This window comes from Delphinapterus leucas, chromosome X, assembly GCF_059928025.1.
Source record: "Delphinapterus leucas isolate spDelLeu-1000000601 "Yukka" chromosome X, BTC_Dleu_Yukka2, whole genome shotgun sequence".
In the NCBI taxonomy this organism is placed as follows: domain Eukaryota; kingdom Metazoa; phylum Chordata; class Mammalia; order Artiodactyla; family Monodontidae; genus Delphinapterus; species Delphinapterus leucas.
In genome coordinates this window covers 26,266,018-26,291,401 of record NC_143150.1, presented here as the reverse complement: position 1 = coordinate 26,291,401, position 25,384 = coordinate 26,266,018, and the positions used below count along the sequence as shown (strand labels likewise).

The window sequence follows — 25,384 nt, the reverse complement described above, 5'->3', positions numbered from 1 at the left end:
TTCTATTTTCCTTTGTTTTCTTTTCGTGTTTTTTTTCTTGTTTTTCTAATTGCTGGTTGTTACTTATGTTGATTTCATAACTCATGGATCATGGCACAACTTATAGTAGACTGAAATCCTACTCAGTCCTATTATTATATAAACTCCTAAACTCCTGAACTACATTTCCTAACTGCTTCTCCTTTCATCCAAAGGTAGAGTTAGTTAATCTAACTGGGTATTGATTTTGCCTCTAGACCTATTCAAAGTGTTGCTATTTTTAAAAAATATAATGTGCAAGCTATTCTCTTTGTTACTTTTGGGTTTCAAGTTTTATAGTAGAAATTCTTGTATCCATCATTACTTATTTTGGATATCTTAACTTAAAGTTGAGCACCTAACAGTGTCAGTGGGCTTATTAATAAATACTTAGAAACTTTGTTGTGTTACCTTAGGTGCTAACAGCAAAGGAGAAGAAGACCCAGTTGGATGACAGGACAAAAATCACTGAACTCTTTGCTGTGGCCCTTCCTCAGTTATTAGCTAAAGTAAGTTTGTGTCAGTATCAGGAGTGTTACTAAGAAATTACAAGTTTTGTTTGGAAGTGCCACACAGTATTTTGCACTTATCATAATATTTACTTACCATTATTGTGATGTTTTTGACATGATTTTCTTTTTTTTTTATTTCAAAGTACTCTGTAGATGCTGAAAAGGTGACTAACTTGTTGCAATTGCCACAATACTTTGATTTGGAAATATATACCACTGGACGATTAGAAAAGGTATGGTGTTTCTGTGTATAAAAAACCTTGAAGAAAAATCGTTAACTTAGTTCATCCCATCATATTGTTTATATTTTTTGAAATATGTTTTTGTAACTTTTAATGTAAAAGGAAACCTGTATCTTGTATGCCATACATATTTTAGATAAGGTGGATTTATTAGAGAATGGCACTAATGAGGTTTCCCTTTGATTCATGCCCATATCCGTACCATCATTGCTAGCCATTATGTGACTGTATCACTGATCATTTATGGAGATTAGGGGTGGGTAACTAGATAATAACAATTGCAAAATGAAAGCAGCTAATATCCATTAAATACATTTACTGTGTTCCAGGAACATATGTATTTGTATGTATTAACATCTCACCAAGGCCCTGTGAGATAGGTAATATTATTCCTGTTGAAGTTGGGGAAATAAGTTTGGGTGGGTCAGTGCATTTATTTATTATGACTAGAAGAACTTAAAGTATGCCCTACTGGTTGTAAAGTTACTGTGTTTGAAGCTTTTCATCCCAGTTGTGTAGTCATTTTATGCCTATCATATATACCTTAGTTTTAATGAAGAAAACTTTGATTTTGCAGCATTTGGATGCCTTATTACGACAGATCCGGAATATTGTAGAGAAGCACACAGATACAGATGTTTTAGAAGCATGTTCTAAAACTTATCACGCACTCTGTAATGAAGAGTTCACAATTTTCAACAGAGTAGATATTTCAAGAAGTCAACTGATAGACGAGTTGGCCGATAAATTTAACCGGCTTCTTGAAGATTTTCTGCAAGAGGTATATATTACAAGTATTTTGTCAGCTGTGCCCCATTGCGCACCCCCCCCACCCCCCAGAACCAAATTAGTCACCAGTCTTGGTGATAATCCCTAGCAGTATGTTGAAAAGTCATTCAGACTTTTTATTCTATGATTCATCGTGATACTATTATTCATCCACCAAAATAGGAAGGTGGCAAGAATCTGCGACTAAGAGAGGGTGAAAGCAAAGCTAACATCTTTCCCCTTTTTTTAATTTAAAGAAATGATCTGGGAAGTTTCCAGGGTTTAGTTGAACAAGAGGCTGTTAGGGAACAGGGTGTTAACAGAGCAGAAAAGTTGAGCTAGACTGTGGCCACGTAACCTCAAAAATTGGGGTATTTCTTAACATTTTGGAAGTTTATTTATGGTCTTTGATATTATAAAGCCTTGATAAATTATAGCCACTGTCGATTTTGTTGTTTTGTTGTTCTGTTGTATTTCCAAAGAGGCTTAAGTGTGGTGCTCAAATACACTTGTATTTTTATTGTGATTTTTATCTTTTCTGGAAAGGTACACTTAACAGTTTAATTGATTTGCATAAAGTAAAAAGTTGTGATTCTCAAATTAATGCATTTAGCCTTTTCCACATCACTTTTGTCATTAAATGCTGCAAAAATGATGTGGACTTTTGTAATTTCCAGTTACTTTGTTTAGCAGTTACTTCTTTAACTTTCTTATTTCTGTGTATAACATTTCATGCTTACTATGTTTTGCTTAATTGGAGGTTTGTGCAAATATGTTGATGTACAAATGATCACATTCTTAAAAATTGTAATGGCTCTACTATTGGCTGGATATGATTCTGATTAGGACAAGTTAATTTAAAATTAAACTATGGTTTGTTAATTAAGTTTAATTACTTACCTTGTATAAAAATTGATGGTGAAAAACAAGCATTTTTTTGAGAGACCTGGGGTTTAATACAGTAAGTTCGATAGTATTTTTAAAAATTTGTAAGTTTCTTATAGTGAGACTCATAAAATTGTCAAAAACTTAAGTTACTCTAAATTGGAAAGTTGATACCCAGAAAAAGGATTAGTATATCTAGTCCTTATGCAGAGGATTTTTTCCAAATTAATTTTAATTGGTCTGATATATCTTTCTTGAGCGCTATGTTTCATTTACTTAGTAGATTTTGTCCTTTAGGTATTATCTTTTATGATCTCTTGCTTGTCCTCTAATATATTTCTCTTTATTGTCCCAATGCATTTATTACTGTGAAAGAGTAGATGTCTTCATTGTTTTGTGTCAAGATCACTTAAAGGAAAAAAGGAGAATGTCATTCAGTTTTTCTCTCTTGGGTATAATGTATCTGTTATAACAACTCTATGTTGACCCATTATTCTGGCCACATTGCTTTAAATTTGGCCAGGTCTAAGTATTGAATGACATAGTTATTTTGTGGTTTTTAATTAGGTTTTTCTTTATTTTCAAGGTGTGGAAATCACCAATGTGATAGCCTAAGATTTTTCACTTTTGTGGTTATTAATGTTTAATATGATATAATTAACATTCATAGGGCGAAGAACCTGATGAAGATGATGCATATCAGGTATTGTCAACATTGAAGAGAATCACTGCTTTTCATAAGTAAGTTGAATCTTAAAGTTTCTGATTTCTTAAAACTGTAGCAAAATCAGAACCAAATTGCATGTTTGGGGATTATAGTGTCAAATTTTTTGCTGGATTTCTTGTGCTTTTTGGGAAAAAAGTACTTGATAGAGTCATGTTGTGAATTGGGGAACAACAAATTATCAACTAATATACTTTTTAAAAATACACATTTTTTTTATTCTTGTGGGCGCATGTTAGAAAGTTTACTACATTTTACTTTAATAGTATTCTGTTAACACTCAAGTCCAGAACAAATGTGATTAAGCTTAACTTTTTAATATAACTTAATTCTTTTTTACAGTGCCCATGATCTTTCAAAGTGGGATTTGTTTGCTTGTAATTACAAACTATTGAAAACCGGAATTGAAAATGGAGACATGCCTGAACAGGTTTTTATTTATTTACAAGTTACATATTTAACTTTGAGAAAGAAAACTTGTGACTTGTAAAATTTAACTGTATTCTCTTTGTTCTTTTATAGATTGTTATTCACGCACTGCAATGCACTCACTATGTAATCCTTTGGCAGCTTGCAAAGATAACTGAAAGCAGCTCTACAAAGGTTTGTGGTGGTTCAGTGGCGTCTTTTTTTATTAAATAGCATTAACTTTTCAGCAAACTTAAACATAAGACATATCAATAAAATCTTGCTTATTTCTAATCTATTTAGGCATGTTTACTTTTAAAAACAGTTATTTGTAGTTGTATATTCAGTGAAAGAACATTAATATGTTTAGGGTATGATTCTAAATTAAAAAAAATCACATTTATATGTGGCATAATTTATGGATTTCCATATCATTCTCAAAAGTACTGGGTACATAAAGAACTACAGATTTTGTAAATCATGACCAAGAGCCTTTGAAACATACAGATACAGCTGTTGGGTTATATAAATTAATTATTACAAACCACCTGTCCCTAGATCTTATGCCTTGTTTTGGGATCTCCTTATTCATACTCAGGATCTCTGTACTGATGTCCCAAATTCATGATAAATCACTTTCTGGTTGAGTGTAATGTGCCAGCTACTAGGTCATAGAAGTTTCAAATTTTTATCCGTAGTGGTAATCCTTGATGTGTTTAGTAATTGAACTAAAGAGTACTGCCTTTTTCACTTGTAAATTAGAAACTTAAACTTCGTACTTGTAGTAGTAGATGTTGCCTTAAATATTATTTGGGCACATTTTTATAAATATTAAGTAATTTCTGTAAGCTATAGAATTAGCTGTTCATAGTTATTTTCCTCAAAAAGGAATCCTCTTGATAATCAGTTTGTTTTGCATAATTCACAGAATAATTTTAGAATTTTTTTGAGGTTTTTAAGCACAAGATGCAATTATATCTACAAATGGATATTTTCCACCTTGAAAAGACAATGTAGTACTGTTGTTAAACTAGTGTACTTTTTGTTAGACACCCAAAAAGTTTAATTCAATATCAAGCTTGCAGTAGGAACAGTGACTGTATTAGCAAATATGATTGCTCACCTAAATCAAAAGCATTGAGTTACAAATTAACATGGGAAAAAAGGTAATACTTTTAGTAGAGGAAACAGGGTAAAAATGAAGGTTATTAAATGCAAAAATTATTTCTACTGAAGCTTGGTTGAGTTTTCTTCACCAAATCAATCTCTAAGTTAAACCTGTTTTTATTTAACTTGTCTATTACATATACCAAATATGTACTGATACTCTATCGTTTGGCATCCAGTATCAGGAAACGGGCCAGAGGTTATGCCTTAAATAAATTAGTGTGGCTGATCTTTATAAAGTAGTTTTCTATTTTAAATTAACTGATGTAAATATTTAGAAAAAGAAAAAAAAGATTCATCCTTTTAGTGTAGGTTAAAATTTTTTTTTCTTAAGTGGAGTAATACCACAAAACTAATTTTTCTTTGGTCCCTCTCTGTTTTTAAAAAGCACAACCACTATCCTACAAATGAAAAATGAAACATGCTGTCCCTTTTTTATCATTTATTTTATTCCATTCATCAGTCGGCCACCCATCAAATTACAAAGTGAGGATGGAACATAAATCTTTACTTGTTAAGCATTCTGAGGTAGTGGATTTATATGGATAGCCATATATAGTCATATAAGTTTTCTCATTCTAAAGGACCCAGATCACGTAGGATATTATCCGTTAATATACCTGGTATTTTTTTTGATAAAATTTTATTCTTATATACAGATGCTTTTTCTATATGATGATATTTGGCTTTGAGTGAATATTCTAACACTCAGCTTTGTGAAAACATATATTTACTACACCACCAGTATTTATATATTCATTAATGATATGCATGTACTAATAGTCTGAGGATTTTAAGTACTAGGCCTACAATTAAGTACATAGTAAATTAAGTGTATTACAGAATGAACAGAGAAATGGAAATTGAAAAAGGCTGAGTTAAAGATGATATAAACAATATTTTTAGATGTCATCTAATTATCATGAATATACCTGGTGTTTTTAAGCCTGCAATTTGTTGAGATTTTAAAAGTGGTTTTTGTTTTCCTTTTTGATAAATAATAAAGATTTAAAATCTAATATACAAGCAGAGTTAACATAGTTAAATATATGGTGATGTTTTATGTAATATAAAATATCTTAAATATTGAATGAGTTTTTAATACAGTATTTTAAAATGCTCATGTTAAATTTTTTCAAGGAGGACTTGCTGCGTTTAAAGAAACAGATGAGGGTATTCTGTCAGATATGTCAACATTACCTGACCAACGTGAATACCACCGTTAAAGAACAGGTTAGTAATTACTATAGATAGCAGTCTTTTGTAAGCAACCCTGAATAAATATCTGAACTAATATAGAAAATTTAAGAAATACTGAAATTGGGCAAAGTAGAAATATCTTGTATATATACTATGCTCAAAAAATAGATTAACATTAATTCCATGTGGAGCATTATAGATTACCCGCATATTGCAGTTATTCTGTGTTATTGTTTCTTTATGCCACACATGGTAAACAGACCCATATATACAAAGTAGGTGTATGCAGTTACATAAATTATTCCTGAAAGCAACAAGTATAACAGATATGCCTCAGGGAGGAAAGGTCCATCTGGTTTTGTTATCTCAGAGTATTATCAGATGTTGGCATTCCTGCCCATTCCTGATTGTGTGAGTTATTTTTTCTTATGTGGACTTTGAAATAAAAATTTTAATCACTTCCGTCTTCAGAGTGTTACCTTCCCACCCCATATGCCTTCTTGATTCCATTGCTGCCAAGCTTCTCAGTCTGGAAATACATTGTTACTTGGTGCCATGGGTAGTTTTCCCATCTGTAAAATAACTTCTGATCCTGGGACCAAGAGCCTATTTAGTTTGAACTGTAACAATAAAGGACTTGGGACATTTTCTTCTCTACAATTCAGATAAGAGGGACAAAATTTCAGAAGGTAGTAAAATGAGTTTATAGTTAATGTCTTAGAATAGGATTTCAGTGAAGTATACACTGATCCAAACTTAATACATGAAGTATTACTTGATATATTTTCATAGGCCACCAAGATACTCAGCTTAATATTCCGTATTTCTTACAGTGTTAGCAAGTAATTCCTTATGGGTTATTGTGTGTAATCTCCTTTATATATAATCTGTTGTTCAGGCCTTGGAGATTAATTATTTGGTCATTAAATAGCCTGTGTACTAGTCTTCCTAACAGCTTCCAGGAATATGTCCTGGTTAGCTCACAAGACCTGTCAGTTCACCTAATTAGTAAATGTCACCACGCTTATCACTGTGTATCCTTACTGTGTATGTTGCAAAAGCTTTTGTAAACTCAAATATCTTGATAGGTATAAATTATTACTATAGTAGTAAAATGAGAGGAAGAGACCAAAAGAAGAGGTAAAAGCATAGAGAAAAATATAAATGTGGTTAGTTCCAAAAAGGCAAAGTTATTATTAAAATCTGCTTTGAGGTCTATATTATAATCTGTCCTTCTAGTAGTAGTCTTCCATTAAATGTAATTTTCTGTTGACTTTGTGATCACAAAATTTTATTTTCCTTATCCCTTCCCAACAAATAACTAAATTTTTTCCAGTTACCTTCTGACTACTTTTACCAGTGTTTGACTCTATTTAAAACTCCTGGCAGAGTTTTTTTTTAACATCTTTATTGGGGTATAGTTGCTTTACAATGGTGTGTTAGTTTCTGCTTTATAACAAAGTGAATCAGTTATACATATACATATGTTCCCATATCTCTTCCCTCTTGCGTCTCCCTCCCTCCCACCCTCCCTATCCCACCCCTCCAGGCGGTCACAAAGCACCGAGCCGATATCCCTGTGCCATGCGGCTGCTTCCCACTAGCTATCTACCTTACGTTTGTTAGTGTGTATATGTCCATGACTCTCTCTCACCCTGTCACAGCTCATCCTTCCCCCTCCCCATATCCTCAAGTCCGTTCTCCAGTAGGTCTGTGTCTTTATTCCTGTCTTACCCCTAGGTTCTTCATGACATTTTTTTTTCTTCTTAAATTCCATATATATGTGTTAGCATACGGTATTTGTCTTTCTCTTTCTGACTTACTTCACTCTGTATGACAGACTCTAGGTCTATCCACCTCATTACAAATAGCTCAATTTCATTTCTTTTTATGGCTGAGTAATATTCCATTGTATATATGTGCCACATCTTCTTTATCCATTCATCCGATGATGGGCACTTAGGTTGTTTCCATCTCCGGGCTATTGTAAATAGAGCTGCAATGAAGATTTTGGTACATGACTCTTTTTGAATTTTGGTTTTCTCAGGGTATATGCCCAGTAGTGGGATTGCTGGGTCATATGGTAGTTCTATTTGTAGTTTTTTAAGGAACCTCCGTACTGTTCTCCATAGTGGCTGAACCAATTCACTTTCCCACCAGCAGTGCAAGAGTGTTCCCTTTTCTCCACACCCCCTCCAGCACTTATTGTTTCTAGATTTTTTGATGATGGCCATTCTGACTGGTGTGAGATGATATCTCATTGTAGTTTTGATTTGCATTTCTCTTAATGATTAATGATGTTGAGCATTCTTTCATGTGTTTGTTGGCAGTCTATATCTTCTTTGGAGAAATGTCTATTTAGGTCTTCTGCCCATTTTTGGATGGCAGAGTTTTTATAAAGCTCCTCAAGATATAACTTCATCCAAAAAATATATATATATAAAACACTTCAGCTTTATTGCTTTATTTATTTGTTTATTTATTTATTTATTTAGCTGTGCCAGGTAGTAGTTGTGGCATGTGGGATCTTTAGTTGTGGCATATGAACTCTTAGTTGCGACATGTGGGATCTAGTTCCCTGACCAGGGATCGAACCCAGACCCCCTGCATTGGGAGCGTGGAGTCTTAGCCACTGGACCCCCAGGGAAGTCCCACTTCAACCTTATGTTTATTATACTGTCAGGTTTGCCTGATGATTAGTAAGCAGACCCGCACTTGGTTATGTTTTTTTTACTTAATCATCACATATACTGACAATGAGAGTGCTTAAGAAGTCCTATAGATTTTGTGATCTCTCTTCTAAGAGATCTTCTAGGAGATATTCATCTTCTTGGTATAAGTGTTTTTCTTCCATAGAAGAAAAGAATGGTACCAAGTTTATACATTATTTGATATTTGAGAATGTATACCATGAGACATTGTGGTATATATAGTGTAAAGGGTGGGGTTTGGAGTCAGAAAACCTGAGATTGAGTCTTGATTGCATGTTTTGATGATGTTAACATATTGTACAAATCACTTAAAAAATTAAAAGAAAATTGCTGAAAATTAAAAAGAATATTTGTGAAATTATCTTGCAGTTAGTAAATCACAATGCAAATATCAGTAGTTATTGTTGAAAAAATTACACTCTTCACTTTTAAAATCTTAGGAAAATAGTAGACATTGCTTTTTCTTATGAGTTTCAAATATAGAAAGTTGGATTTTATTTCCACATTAAATATGTAAGTTACTTGTGGCAGTTCGTGAGAAACTTTGGTTTATGGCATGCTATCCTTTTTTTTTTATTTTTATTTTTTTTTATACTAGGCCTTCACTATTCTATGTGATATTTTGATGATCTTCAGCCATCAGATTATGTCAGGAGGGCGTGACATGTTAGAGCCATTAGTTTACACCCCTGATTCTTCATTGCAGTCTGAGTTGCTCAGCTTTATTCTGGATCATGTCTTCATTGAACAGGATGATGACAATAACAGTGCAGGTAATTTTATTGCCATCTTTTTGTTAAATCTGTGTATCTACTATAAATCAAATTTAACAGCAATGTAAAGTGTTACACTACTGTTTGATATTTTATTCTTAAAACATGAAACACAGGTACATTTTCCAGTGCAATTTGTGTTCATTGCCTGTAACATTGTAAAGACAATGTGGTATCACAGAGCATAGGCTTTGGAATCAAATCTTTGTTTCTCACTAGTTGTGAGCTTGTTTTTCTAATTTGTAGCTACCTTACAGAACTGTACAAGTTAATTAAATTGAGCAAAGTGACTAGTATAGTGCCTGGGCATGTAGTAGGTAGGTACTCAACAAAATTTACTTCTCTTTCCCCTTAATCATTGGTAATACCAATATTCAAGTAATTAGAGCAGAATAAAGTGTTTCTTTAAATGACCTTTTTGTTGTATACTTTCATAGCATAATTTTTCTGTAAAGGTCTGGGGCAGTACAGAATGTTACAGGTAAATAATCAAACCAACGTTGCCTAGTGTTAAGTTACTCTTCGCACCCTAATTGCATACACAGATGCCTTACTTGAACAAGAAATCGTGGAAAAACAGATAGTATTTGGTGACTTCTGGGGTTTTTTTTTTCCAATTTGAAGTTAAACTTGAAGGATATATAACATCAGTATGTGTATGTCCATACATAAACTGACACATCACTGCAAAGCTTTTAACTATATATAATTCTAGACATGGCTTGTAGCTTATTTTTTATCAATAGAGAGCTTTGTTCTCAAGTATTAAAAACTTAACCAGAACAGAATTGAGAAACCTAAGTAGCCAAAACAGATATCAAAATCCATGTACTAAAGTTTATATACTTAGAATTTTCCACCATTCACTTTCAGCTATTGGTTTAGTTACACTTTATTTTTAACATTCATTTGACATTTATTGGGCAGCAGGCAGCATACTAGATGCTATGAATATCAAAAAAATGAGACATGGTCTTTTCCTTTAAGAATTCAATTCAAGTGGAAAAGACATATCTAAAAACAAGTAATTATAATGTAATTTGACAAGTAATAGAGGTAGGTACAAAGTGTTGTGGGCATGTAGAGGAAGTTCTAACTGTTCTGTAGGAGTCAGAACACCACTGAAATAAGCTAACATCAGAAATGGATCCTAAAAGATGAGTAGGAGTTTTTAAAACTTCTATAGGAAAACATAGTTATATTCCCAACACTGATACAAAATTGGTTTTGGTCTATAACCCTTTTGTTAGTTGGGGACTACCTCAACTTCATTTAGATCATAGGAAATAGGAATGAGAATAAGCTTGCCAATACTCCTAAATTTTCTGGGAGCTTCCTGGAATTACACTTTGTCTTACCTCCTTGGACTTCGTGTTTTTCTATTTCCACTTTAAAAATGAAATGTATTCCAGTTCTATGGAAAAGAATAAAATGTAACACACTTGTATATACCAAACACCAGCATTTGTCAAATTTTGCTGTTTGTTTCATATTTGTTTTTTAAAGGAATAGATACAAAAGAAGCCCTTGTTTGTATCCCTCCCCATCCCATTATTCTTTTTCCCTAGAGATAACTGCTATCCTGAATTTGCTGTTTATCATGCCTTTGCATTTTAATTTTACTTTACTAGGAATTTATGTATCTTTTAACAATATATAGTTTATTTTCTGTTGCTAGCTTCCACATAAATGGTATCATGTTGAACATTTTATTTTTCATCTTGCTTTTTTGAGTTAACATTATTTGTGAAATTTGTCAGTATTGACATGTGATTATAGCTTATTCATCCTGACTGCTGAATACTATGTGATATGAATTAACCACACTTTATCCATTTTCATATTGACGAACATTTAGGTTGTTTCCATCTTTTCTCCTATTATAAATAGTGTTACAAAAATGTTCTTATACTTATCTCCTTGAGCACATGTGCAAATGCTTTTCTAGTGTACAGGCATACCTCCTTTTATTGCACTTCATAGATACTGTGTATTTTAATAAATTGAAGGTTTGTGACAACCCTTCATCACACATGTCTATGGGTGCCATTTTTCCAACAGCATTTGTTCTCTTCATGTTTCTGTGTCTTTTTTTGGGTAATTCTTGCAACATTTCAAACTTTTCCATTATTATAATATTTGTCATGGTGATCTGTGATCTTTGATGTTACTACTACAACTCGCATGAAAGTTTAGATGATTAGCATTTTTTAGCAATGAAATGTTTAATTAACGTATGTACATGTTTTTAGACATAATGCTATTGCACACTTAGTAAGACTACAGTATAGTGTAAACATAACTTTTATATGAACTGGGAAACCAAAAAATTCATGTGACTCATTGTAGTATTCCCTTTATTGCGGTGGTCTAATCAAACCTGCAATATCTCCGAGGTGTGCCTGTATACCTGAGAGTGGCATTGCTAGATTATGTAGTCTATGTGCATCTTAAACTTGACCACAAGCTGCCAGATTATTCTCCAAAGTCGTTTTATTCTTTTATCCTCCCACCAGCAACATATGATAGTTTCCATTGGTTTTCATACTCATCTAACCCCTGGTATTGTAGACCCATGGTTATTTGATTTGTTAGCCCACATCAGACTAGAAGGGGAGAATAAAATAGGGAATGCTTCTAGAGGCACTGGCAACACATAATAATAGTGGCAACTGACATTTATTAAAGGCTCAGTGTGTTAGACACTTCTCTAACATTCTTTAATCCCCACAAGAGAAAAAGGTGGCTAATTTTTGATAAGTAAGAAGTGAAGAAACCTAAAAATCAGGGCTCAAAAAACTCTTAATATCTGGGTAACTTAGTCTGTAGGGGGAATAAGTCTGTACCCCTCTAGTTCCTGAGAACAGTACCAAACAATGATTGGAAACAATATTGTATAGAAATCCATTATAATCACAGAGTCATTAAGAAAAAGTTAGCTTGTATGTTCAGTGTACTCTTTTAAAAGAATGAACAGTACGTTTTAGGTTTCTAAGCAAATGACTTTGGCATTCTGGAATAGGCACTTTTGATAACAGAAACTTTTCGGATGGTCTGTCTTAAACAAACTCCTATTCTTAAAATTTGGTTTTTATTTACTAGCAGTTATCAAGGATTATCAGAGACAGGGTAAAATAAATACTTGTTTTAAAAGAGTTCTTATTTTATACACAGTATTTTTTATGTAAGTAATTTCATTTGTAAAATTTGTCAAGAGGAAAATTCTTTGCATAGCTTTTTATGTAAAAGGCTTCGTTACAATTTTATGCACAGTATCAAATAATTTGAAAATCCTTTGGCAGTACTTGGAGGCTGTAATCCGGCTTTCTCAGCTATGAATTTGGAAATAATTTTGTCCCTTTGATAACTGAATATCAAGATCTCACATAATGGATCAGAGCAGATATATGTGAGGTTACCTTAAAAAGACAGAATGGTTTCTAGGCCAGTCTAACTGAATATCTGTAATATGTATAAAGAAAGTATCTGTCAATAAAAGTTGGGTTTGAGGTTGGGTGGGGTCATCTTTAGAAGGGATAACAGAATTTCTGAGGTTGTCTGCCCCTAGGGAAGAAAGAGCCTTACCCAACAGATACTGAATATGCAGGTCTCATCGGCAAACTGTCCTGCTAGGGAAGTAGATTAATGTGTTAGGCAAGCTTAGCCTGATTTCACTAAACATCAGTTCCTTTCACTCACTCCACTTGTTCCTGTTCCATGTTCACTAAACAGCCTTCTGATTTGATGTCACAAAAATTTTGTGTATTGGAATAAATGGGCTGGTCATTCATGAGGATATTGAGTGATTATAATTTTTATTTTATTTAAATGTTTTTTCCCTTGTTTTTCAAATTCTCCAAAATAAAGATGTTTTATATTGAATTTGATACACACACACAGACACACACGCATGCACATACACATGCACGCACGCGCGCGCGCGCGCACACACACACACACACACACACACACACACGGCTGAAGTAAAATACAGATGGCTTAATGTTGGAAACCTTTTTCCCCAGATGGTCAGCAGGAAGATGAAGCCAGTAAAATTGAAGCTCTGCACAAAAGGAGAAATTTACTTGCAGCGTTTTGTAAGCTAATTGTATATACTGTGGTGGAGATGAATACAGCTGCAGATATCTTTAAGCAGTATATGAAGGTAAAGTTGAAAAATGGATAGCGAGATATTTTTATGTCGCTTTTATGTTTGGTTGCCATTTAATTTTTTAATAGTAAATTACTTTTCTAGTGTAAAAGAAATCTCTTAAAATATTTAACATTTTCAGTAAATTTTCTCATACCTCCGATCCTCCATTAATGGACATTTTGGGTTTATTGAGTTCATTTGTGTTTGGAATATTGCAAACAGCTTGTCTTAGGTTAACTGTCACTAATAGAAATTGCTTTTGTGATTTAGTTTAAAACAACAGGATGGTGTCCCTCCCCTGCTTGATGTAACATAAAAAAGTGTTTAGGAGTCAGAGAACTAGATAATACAGTTTTGGCTTGGTTACTATGCAGCTTGTGACCTTGAGTAATTCAGTACCTTTTGTGTCCTGCGTTTCTTCATCTGTTCCACTGTGATAGCTAAGGTTCCTTAAGCTCTGAAAATCTGATTTGAGTCACAGTGGGTTATTCACAAATTGTCATAAATACGTGTGAGATTCTTTAACTTGTAAGTAGTAGTAGAAAGGATATTGTTGATTGTACTAACAGAATGTGACTAAATACGGTGTGATGATTTTTCTGTAATCCTTTTTCAAGTAAAATCTAATTATAAATGTAAACTTTTTTTAAGCTTTTGCTTTTACAGGATAAAACATGTAATACATTTATCAAAACCTAATTAATTCTCTTCAGAATACTTTCCTATATGATAGAACCATTAATAAAGTACTTTGGAACTTAAGTTATTTGGCCTGATACTTGTTAGATTTTTTTTTTTAACTAACGTTGTTTTTGAAGTCATTTTGCAAATTTTAAACTTTTAGCCTTAGGTATTCTAAATTAAAGTCAATTTTGTTAGTCATATAGGAGCATGGTTACCCTGTTATCTCTGGTAGTTGTTAATGTATGCATTTTGAAACAAGATCTTAAATTAGAAAAAAAATTCCTGTGCAGTGTGTAATGTAAATGCCACATACAGTAAGTTTTCTTTTAAATGTTGTTAACAGGCTGTTAGTTTCTATAAGCCAAATCAATAAATTTGGAAACTGCTCATGAACTACATGCCATTAGCAATGAATAAGTTATGAAAGTAACTGATTACATTCATTGTCTTAATAGGTCACAAAGAGCACAGAACTTTGTTTCTGTCCTTTGTTTTATTTCTGAAAATCTGTATAACTTAATTATTGTTAAACAATATACCTCCTTAAAACCAACTGTGGAGCTTAATGTGATTAGATCTTAACTGTCTGATATTTCTGAATTTACTGATGTTAGGGATTATGTGTTTAAAGATTATAATGACGTTTTAGTAACATTCTTTCGTGTCTTTGAAGGCATAATTCTAGCCAGATAACATTCTTGTGATGTGCTTATGTGACTAACCTAAAATTAGTCTTATTGTCCAATAGTTTTAAGAGACAAAGGCCTAATTTGTACAAATTTCTTTTCTAGTATTATAATGACTATGGCGATATCATCAAAGAAACAATGAGTAAAACAAGGCAGATAGACAAAATTCAGTGTGCAAAGACCCTTATTCTCAGTTTGCAACAGGTAAGACATGAAGAGTACCAGGTTTAGGCTAGCAAAATAAGCGCTTAATAGTTTTCAAGTTAACAGTTGAAAACTGGGAAAAGGATGCAATAGATAGTTCATAAAAGTGGAAATGAAAAATACTCAATCTCACTAGTAGACATTGTACAAGTGAGATCATTTTTTGCTTTGAGACTGGCAAGAGTGGCAAAACCTATAGCCACCTAAGGTATGGGAGAAACAGGTTCTGACAGCAAGGTATATTGGTTCAACCTTCCTGGCAGGTAGTTTGGCAATATATGTCAAAATTTATAATGTGTATGCCATTTGAGGCAGCAGTTCTACTTCTGGAAGTTCGTCCACAGTGGTAATAGGATAACTTTGCAAAAATGAGTGTAGAAGATTATACATTGCAAAGTTATTTATAATAGCAAGAAATTAGAAAATATAAATGCCTGTCAATAGGATATTAGATGAATATATTGTGTAGTATATCTCTGCAGTGGCTGTGTAGCACTTAAAATTGGTGTAGGTCTGTATTCATTAATTTGTAAAGATCTCTACAATATATAGTTTGAGAATAAAAAAAGATTGCAGTATAGCATCTCTATAAAATTGTGCACATCTCTGTGTACCTATTTGGAAAAAATAATCACCAAAATGTTAGCTGTGGTTAACTTGCTTTGGTAGGTTCCAGGTGAATTTTACTTTATTCTTTGTACATTTGTACATGTATTTTAATGAGCATTTATCAACCGTATAATCAAAATGTACCAGTCATTTTCATTTTGGCAGTGTCAAGGCAGGTTTAATTAGGCAAAAATCATTTGCTTAGTATACTTTTGTCTGTAGAGACCAAATGCATGCAGAACATAACCCAACCCATTTCACTTTGATAAACTTTCTTGCTTTTTAGAGATCTAGGTATGAAAGTTCTTCATTTGCATATTTTGATATTCTTTATTAAAATTAATAGAATTTAAAAGGTTTTAAAGGCAGCATTTAAATAACTTTTGGTGTAAAATAATAGCTGTTTGCTGTAGAAAGTTTAGAAAATATTATAGGAAAACTAGAAAAAATACAACTTATCTTTAATTTTTTTCACTTAACAGTGTTTTAATTTTTAACTTCCTAATCTTTTTTATGCCTATGTGAAATCTTATTTTACAAAAATAAAAAATCATATTGCACATTGTCTTGAAATGCTGAATTTTTCATATTAATAAATCCTGAACACTTTCGTGCCGTTAAATACTTTCCTCTGCATTTTTAATGACTGTGTAGTATTCCATTTTATAGAGGGACTATAATTTAACCAAGATCTCTTCTCGTTTGATGTTGAGGTTTTTTACAATTCTTGCCATTATAAATAGCACTAAGACAAACATTTTTGTACTTATGTATTGTATACAGATATTACTGTTATCATTCCTTTTGGATAAAGTCTGATAATAACAATTGCTTACTCAAAGGGCATGAAAATTCTAAAGCTTTCACTACACATTGCCAGATTGCTCTGTAGAAAGGTTTTCTCAGTTTATGTTCCCAGCAGATCAGTGCCCATTGCACTGTATTCTTAAGTAGTAGCCATTATCTGTTTAAAATCTTGGCAGCTTGATAATTGAAAGATTGTATTTTGTTTTGCTAACTTTATTATGAAAGTTCTTGATGTGAAGATCCATCATTTAAATGTCAATAAGAACATAGTTGTTAGTTGGTTTCCTTTTTCTTTATATTTTTATATGCTATTTTAATATCCAATTAATACCGACAGAAAAGAATTCTGTCGTAACTAATCTAAGGAGTTTCTAATGTCAATAACTACCTCTAGTCTGAATATATGAAGTGCTACAATTTTGGTCATTTGTATCATGTTTTTAAAAATCCATGTTATAGAATGAAGTACAATGCCTTATTTATAGAACATCAAGTATATTTTAAATATAAAATGTAGTATTTTAAAATTAGATGTTAATAATCCATAGTTATTAAAAAACTTTAACATGCTTTCTTTCTTTCCAAACAGCTTTTTAATGAAATGATACAGGAAAATGGCTATAATTTTGATAGGTCATCCTCAACATTCAGCGGCATAAAAGAACTTGCTCGACGTTTTGCTTTAACTTTTGGACTCGATCAATTGAAAACGAGAGAGGCCATTGCTATGCTACACAAGTAATTTCCAAATATTTTATTCAGCTCTTCTGTTTGTTAATCATGAAGTTTTTTTGTACCTTGCTCTTTTGTTTAGAATAACCAAGTTCAATTGATGCTTTATTACTTGTTTACAAATCTGTGGCATGTCTCCTTTCTTAAGAACCAGTTATAGTTCTATCTCTGTTAACACATGAATTGGGACTAAAACACCTTTTATAGAAAAGTCTTTGCTTTAATTAAAACCATACAAAATCTTTATAAATTACGTGAAGAAAAGCAACATATATTCATCAGGTATTATAGAATCTCTTTTAACAGTTTTTGTCATAATCTCTCTTGCTGGGTAGATAATGTTTTGAGATTTGATTTCTTTGTTTCAAGTTTTTTTGTTTCTGGTTCTGTTCTCTATTTTGCAGTGACCTTTTCTCTTGTTTTGAGCCACAATCTTTATTTTGTCTGCATGTTTTCTTTGCCTTATCAAAATTGGAAATCATCTGATTTTATTTTAGGCATGTAATTTAGTGATCAGTTATACTTTTAAGTATATTTTAGAGCTCTAACATAACCAACATGTGGTTATTAATATCCTTTATGTCTTTATTGTGGATAAAGAGCCTTGCCTTTGGAAAAATCAAGAGGCTTGGGCTCTGTTTCATTGAAAGCTCTCTGTTTTGTGTCTTTTTAAAATTCCTGTTGCTTACTTAATTATGAAGTGTTAAATGTCTCCCTTCAGAAATTGTTCTGCTCTTTGTTAGTCCTATACCTTCCTCAACTTTAATTTACTCTCTCCTTTTCACTTTGCTCTAAAAGTCTCAAATTTCTTTTTATGCCTTTTAATACTATGGATGAGAATTTTAGGTAATATTTAAGGACCACACATGTAGTAATTATTTTGAGAAGTAATATATTATTTACTTCATATATATATATATAATGTTGGGTAGTTGTCTTGATTAATAGAGGTATTTATTGTTAAATAAATATAAACTGGGCCTTGAGTGGAGTTTAATTTTTAAACTTTACTCTTAAGTGGGTCATTACAGATAGTCTTGAATCATTTATTTTTAAGTTGATCCTATGTGTTATAGTTGATCTCCTTTGTGTCTTGAAAAATACAGAAAATGTACTGATCATTATGTGAAAGGATTTGGGTTATTTTCTATGGAAAAGAGAACTGAGGAGAGAATGTAGATATACCAAACCACATTTTAAATAAAGACCAGCTGGTGTGTGTATGTATGTGTCTGTTTTGTTTTAAAGAAAGTAACAGTTGGGAGTTCCCTGGCGGTCCAGTGGTTAGGACTTGGCGCTTTCACTGCTGGGGCAAGGGTTCAGTCCCTGGTCAGGGAACTAAGATCCTGCAAGCTACGTGGCGCAGCATGCCCGCCCCCCCCACCCCCGCCAAAAAATAAAAATAAAAACCAAAACAAAGTAAAAGTGGCATAAAATGTAAATATATTTGCTCATTCTCGCACTGTAGCCTCCTTATTCTCTCTATTCCTCAGCTTAAATGCATGACAAAGGAAACATCTTAGTAGTGGGATGAAGTATAGAGAAATTCCCTAAGTTATTCAATTTTGTATTGTAGTCCTTTAAATATTTGTCTTTTTTTGTTGTTGTTTTTGTTGCAGAGATGGCATAGAATTTGCTTTTAAGGAGCCTAATCCACAAGGAGAGAGCCATCCACCTTTAAATTTGGCATTTCTTGATATTCTCAGTGAATTTTCTTCTAAACTACTTCGACAAGACAAAAGAACAGTGTATGTATTTGTTAGAAATACTCTATTTAATTTTGTTTTGGAATTCTTAAAGATTGTTATACTTGGTTTCCCTCTCAGATTAGATTAGATCTGTAGGATTGCATTAATGCACAAAAAACTTTATACTTCAGAAATTTTATAATTTAAGGATTATAACTGTTTTATGCATAATACTCCATTTTAATTCTGTGAGTTCCCCTTACAGTGTAGTTGTGGCTTTAGAGGTGTAACTGGAATGCTTTGTGTATTCCTATTTGAGTTCTTGGCTCAGCCTAACTAATGAAGGAGCATTTAACAGATAATGATATCGCTGATCCATCAGGAGCACCTTAGTCTGTGTCCTGAGCCGTGACTACACTGGAAAGTAGAAGTCCCCCTCTTTTATCTTTGTACTTTAACTACAAGTCCTGTTCTCAACAGGCCATTTAAACAGGATACTTTTATGGTTTGGTCTTCTAAAATCGTGACTTACGTTCTAAGAGAGCCTAACAAATGGAATTAAAGTCTCAAAATCTTCTTTCATCTCTTCCACCCCCACCCCCCAACCCCGGGCTTTGAGGTATAAAAAGACAGAAGAATATGAATAACTCATAGGTAATGTCTTCTGAAAGCCCACCAGTATTTTGCTTTTAAAGATTGTATAGATCTTGGGGACTTCCCTGGTGGTCCAGTGGTTAAGACTTCACCTTCCACTGCTGGGGGTGCGGGTTCAGTCCCTGGTCGGGGAGCTAAGATCCCACATGCCTCGCGGCCAAAAAACCAAAACATAAAAAAGAAGCAGTATTGTAACAAGTTCCATAAAGACTTTAAAAATGGTCCACATCAAAAAAGTCTTTAAAAAACATCATTGTATAGATATTATATGAAATTCTAAAGCAGACAAAACGGTGATAGAAATCACAATAGTGGTTACTTCTTGGGGTTGGGGAGACTGAATGGGAAAAGGGATACAGGGTACTCTGTAGGGTCATAGGAATGTCCCATATCTTGATAGGTGTATGGGTTACATGGCTGCATTCGTTTGCAAAACTGATCCAACTTTACTGTTAATTTCTGTGCATTTTATTATATATAAATTTATCCCAGTTCAAAATTGCATTGAGGAATTACCTGGTGGTCCAGTGGTTAGGATGCCGCGCTTTCAGTGCCAAGGGTCCGGGTTCAATCCCTGGTCTGGGGACTAAGGTTCCACAAGCTGTGTGGTGCGCCCCCCCACCCCACCCCCAAATTGCATTGACACTATTAATTAGAGAAATAAAAATTAAAACAATAAAAAAAAACATTTCTCACTTAGCATATTAGCAAAACTTAAGACATTGGATAGCGCCAAGTATTGCCAAGGATGTGGAGCAATAGAGGCTTTTATACATTGCTGGTGGCAGAGTAAATTGGTACAAGACCACTTTGGAGACATTTGGCAATGTCTAGTAAAGTTTAAGATTCTCCCTACCTCATGATCCAGTAATTCTATTCATAGGTAGATACCCTAGGGGAACTCTTACACATGTGTAGAAGGATAACTATTAAAGTACTTGACTGTTGCATTGTTTGAATAGGGAAAAACTCAAAACTGACTAAACATCTATCAGCTAGAAAATGGTATCAATTGATTAATATACAATGGAATACTATACAGTGGTCAAAATGGTTAGATTTTTAAAAAGTAAACACAATTCCTTAATTTTATTAAAAACCCATTTAATTGTTCAAATTTCTAGTATCAGATGTCATCAATGACTTTTATTTGAACTGGGATTGAAATAAGATTCACACAATCCAATTGATCTGCTTTTAAAATCTTAAATTTTTTCAAGTTTATTGAGCTATAATTGACACATAAAATTGTAATATATTTAAAGTGTACAACATGATGATTTCATATACATTGTGGAAGGATTCCCATAATCAAGTTAATTAACGTATTTATCACCTCACATATTTACCATTTTTTTGATAAGAACACTTAAGCTCTACTCTTTTAGCAAATTTCAATTATATGGTATTATTTAAGTACACAGTATCATCAACTGTAGCCACCATGTTATACATTAGACCCTCAGATCTCGTTCATCTTAAAAAAATTTTTTTTCTGACTTCATTGAGATATAGTTGACATATAATACTGTGTAAGTTTGAGGTGTACAACATGTTGATTTGATACACTTACATTATTGGAAAATGATTGCCACCATAGTGTTAGCTGACGTGACTCTTCCAAAATGGTTAGATTTTAAAATTATAATGTTGAGTGCAAAAAGCTAAGTACAAAATTGTGCTATGATGTTTACAGACAAATAGGTATTAAAACATTACAAATGGGGACAAAAAATAGCAAGTTCAGGTTAATGGCAACCTCTGTGGCTGGAAAGAGGACAAAGGGAACTAGCATCAGGGAGGGCTACTTATCTGGAATGTTCTGTTAAGCTTTGTGGTAGATACATAGTTGTAAATCTCTCAACTAGTGAGTATGTTGTGTCTCAGACTGCACATCTTGTGTCAGGCTGGTAAGTTCTCAGACTAATAGCCAACTTCCAGACCACACTTTGATGAGTACTGTACTACTGTGTGTAGCTGAAATATATTTACAGTATATACAACTAACAGTAAGCAGTATGTTTGTAACTCATCTCCTGCCCTTTCTCTTATGGTGTTCAAAACTGGTAGTTCTGAACTGACTCAAATTAACCATTATTATGACAGCAAAATTTGGTTTGCACTTTACAGTTAGTTGATGAAACTTGTGTGAAGCATAATTTACACAATAAAACACTGAACTCTTAGTGTCAGAAGCCTGGGATTTGAATCATGGTTATACTGCTTTCTCATTTTTATGACCATGGTTATATTACTTAACTTTTCTTATCCTTTCTCTCCTTATCTGTCAAATGGGGAGAATGTCTCCCTCACAAGACTGTAAGAGTAAAGTTAAAGACCCCAAGAGGAAAATGCGTAGCACACAGTAGTCACACAAATGTTAGTTGATTTTTGATTGCTATATTATATATGTCATAAAATCCTTGTGATACTTGAATCCAAGGGTAGATGTATGACTTCCATCAGGCTGAAAATATTGTGCAGGTAGAGACCATATCTGATTGACCTTTGTATCTATCCCCATTGCCTGGGACATAGATGCTCAACAAATAATAATTGCCTGGGACATAGATGCTCAACAAATATCTATCCCCATTGCCTGGGACATAGATGCTCAACAAATGCTATGAATTATTTCATTTAATGTGAGAATCTTGATAGAGACAAAATTGTTCATTAGTGTACTGATGAGGCTTAGATTGAGTAGTGAAGTAATATGCGTATGCTCACACAGCTACGGGTTGGTAGAACTGGGACTAGAACCCAAGTTGTGTAATTTTTAAATCCAATCCTCTTTCCGGGAATATGACTCAGGTTTGTTCTTCTAACAGAGGACTTGTAAATGTTAGGATAAAACAGAGACTTCTCGAGAAAGAACGCTAGTAATCCTTCGGTTGTTACTGTATGCTTTGAGGAAATGTAGACCCATCAACCGCTATTTTCATTCTAATTTACTTTTTATTTAACTCATTAAATCATTGTATGTTCCGTTATAGTGTGTGAGCCTATAGGAATAAGCAAAAAGCAAAAAAAAAAGAAAAGCTATGTCAATTTAATGTATCAAAGCTAATGGTTTCTACTCCTTTTCAAGGTATGTTTACTTGGAAAAGTTCATGACCTTTCAGATGTCACTCCGAAGAGAAGATGTGTGGCTTCCACTGATGTCATACCGAAATTCTTTGCTAGCTGGTGGTGATGATGACACCATGTCAGTCATTAGTGGAATCAGCAGTCGGGGGTCAACCGTGCGGAGTAAAAAATCAAAGCCATCTACGGGAAAACGGAAAGTGGTTGAAGGCATGCAGCTCGCACTCAGTAAGAATATAGTTTATTCTCTTTATATTTGTCCTTTATGTTTACCGTAAACCTTAATGACTGAATTGTCATTAAGGGTCACCTTATTTTTAAATTTGAGGTATGTGTTGTTAAATAATATCTTGAACAATGTGTCCTCCAATTATGTGTAAATGTACTGTTCTAAGCATTTTAGATACATAAATTCAGTTCTTACAACTCTTTAGGTACATACTCATTTTTCAAATGTGAAAGCTGGTACAGAGAAGTTAAGTAACTTTTACCTAAGGTCACACCAATATATTAAGTAGCAGAGCCAGGCAGTCTCACTCTAGAGGACCTGCTTTTAAATCACTGCACTATATTCTATGTATAGGGATATGGACTCAATATTTTAGAGCTAATCATTACCTAAGAGATCAAATCATCTAGTTTAAGTGGTACAACAGATTCAGAAAGGTCCCAACTTTTGAATTTCTATGAAGAAGAGTATTAATCATAAAGAACTTGATAGAAATACAAGTTGCTGTCTATAATCTTAGGGTTAAGAATACATTATGACACTTGAATCTCTTGGACTCTTAGTACTCCAGGGTTGGTTCAAAATGGGTCTGGGGACTTTTTTCCTCTCCTTAGGAAACTTTAAACAAATTAGCATAGTTGCCAAAATTTGCTGCAGCTATTATTCCTGAGTAATAAACTACCCCCAAAACTTACGACATAGCAGGGACATGATGTCTGGTGCTTCCGCTAGGAATACTCAAAGGCTAGTGACTGGAATCATACGGAGGCATCTTCACTTACAGATGTATCTGATACTGGCTGTCAGCTGGGACCTCAGTGGGATTGTCTGCCAGGACCACCTTACACATGTCCTTTCCATGTGGCTATTTGGCTTTCTCACAGCATGTGACTGGGCTCCAAGAGCAAGTGTCTCAAGAGACAAGAACTCTGGAAGCTGCCATTTTCTTAAGGCCAGGAATTGGCATAGCATAATTTCCATCATATTCTATGGACCAAGCAATCACAGGGCACAGGTTCAAAGGAATGGGACATCATCCCCCACCTGTTAATGTGAGGAGTGTCAAAGATTTGGGGGCCATATTTTAATTTAATTTTATTTTTAGAGGCCATATTGTTAAATTGCCACATGGATTAATGGTTTTAGTACTTTTTGTCCAATAATATAAATGCATAAACTCATAACTTAAACTTGTAACTTAGATTTGGACTTGATTGGTCATATAGTCCCAACATCCCAGTCTGTGGAGAAATCTCTCTTACAGTGTCCCTGACCAGTTAAAAGAGTTAGGGCTTGATAGCAAGTTAAAATAAAATTTCCTTTTTTTAAATAGAAAAGTTATCAAATTAAAAGATGTATTCCCTGCATGCCACTATAAATTTTAAAGCGTTCTGAACCTCTAACTCACCTGGTCTACACCGTTAACCTCCTAAGTGGCCTGTTGGCTTACTAGTCTTCATATTCTTTTTTTTTTTTAACATCTTTATTGGGGTATAATTGCTTTACAATGGTGTGTTAGTTTCTGCTTTATAACAAAGTGAATCAGTTATACATATACATATGTTCCCATATCTCTTCCCTCTTGCGTCTCCCTCCCTCCCACCCTCCCTATCCCACCCCTCCAGGCGGTCACAAAGCACCGAGCCGATATCCCTGTGCCATGCGGCTGCTTCCCACTAGCTATCTACCTTACGTTTGTTAGTGTGTATATGTCCATGACTCTCTCTCGCCCTGTCACAGCTCATCCTTCCCCCTCCCCATATCCTCAAGTCCGTTCTCCAGTAGGTCTGTGTCTTTATTCCTGTCTTACCCCTAGGTTCTTCATGACATTTTTTTTTCTTCTTAAATTCCATATATATGTGTTAGCATACGGTATTTGTCTTTCTCTTTCTGACTTACTTCACTCTGTATGACAGACTCTAGGTCTATCCACCTCATTACAAATAGCTCAATTTCATTTCTTTTTATGGCTGAGTAATATTCCATTGTATATATGTGCCACATCTTCTTTATCCATTCATCCGATGATGGGCACTTAGGTTGTTTCCATCTCCGGGCTATTGTAAATAGAGCTGCAATGAAGATTTTGGTACATGACTCTTTTTGAATTTTGGTTTTCTCAGGGTATATGCCCAGTAGTGGGATTGCTGGGTCATATGGTAGTTCTATTTGTAGTTTTTTAAGGAACCTCCATACTGTTCTCCATAGTGGCTGAACCAATTCACTTTCCCACCAGCAGTGCAAGAGTGTTCCCTTTTCTCCACACCCTCTCCAGCATTTATTGTTTCTAGATTTTTTGATGATGGCCATTCTGACTAGTCTTCATATTCTTAAGTCCACCCTCTACACTACCACTACATACTTTGTCTAAAACATGTAACTACCACATTGCTTCCCTGTCACCTTAGCACAGCTTATAAGACTTTGCATAAATTGATAC

The 25,384-nt window shown here is 33.7% G+C and overlaps 1 protein-coding gene across 7 annotated transcripts in view; it reads left to right on the top strand.

The window, feature by feature from the left end:
- Window positions 1-25,384, top strand: part of STAG2 (STAG2 cohesin complex component) — a 116,266-nt gene that overhangs the window by 78,881 nt on the left and 12,001 nt on the right. For 4 of the 7 annotated variants that reach the window (XM_022561871.2, XM_089904105.1, XM_022561872.2 and 1 more), the window contains exons 17-29: window positions 435-527; window positions 674-763; window positions 1,350-1,553; window positions 3,096-3,166; window positions 3,492-3,579; window positions 3,672-3,752; window positions 5,865-5,957; window positions 9,234-9,408; window positions 13,434-13,573; window positions 15,037-15,138; window positions 17,144-17,292; window positions 18,906-19,034; window positions 22,720-22,943. In XM_022561871.2, the coding sequence (XP_022417579.1) occupies window positions 435-527; window positions 674-763; window positions 1,350-1,553; window positions 3,096-3,166; window positions 3,492-3,579; window positions 3,672-3,752; window positions 5,865-5,957; window positions 9,234-9,408; window positions 13,434-13,573; window positions 15,037-15,138; window positions 17,144-17,292; window positions 18,906-19,034; window positions 22,720-22,943 (1,639 nt within the window). The remainder of the gene's footprint in view (window positions 1-434; window positions 528-673; window positions 764-1,349; window positions 1,554-3,095; window positions 3,167-3,491; window positions 3,580-3,671; window positions 3,753-5,864; window positions 5,958-9,233; window positions 9,409-13,433; window positions 13,574-15,036; window positions 15,139-17,143; window positions 17,293-18,905; window positions 19,035-22,719; window positions 22,944-25,384) is intronic. The other 3 variants (XM_089904107.1, XM_089904106.1, XM_089904109.1) reach the window with 3 other exon arrangements.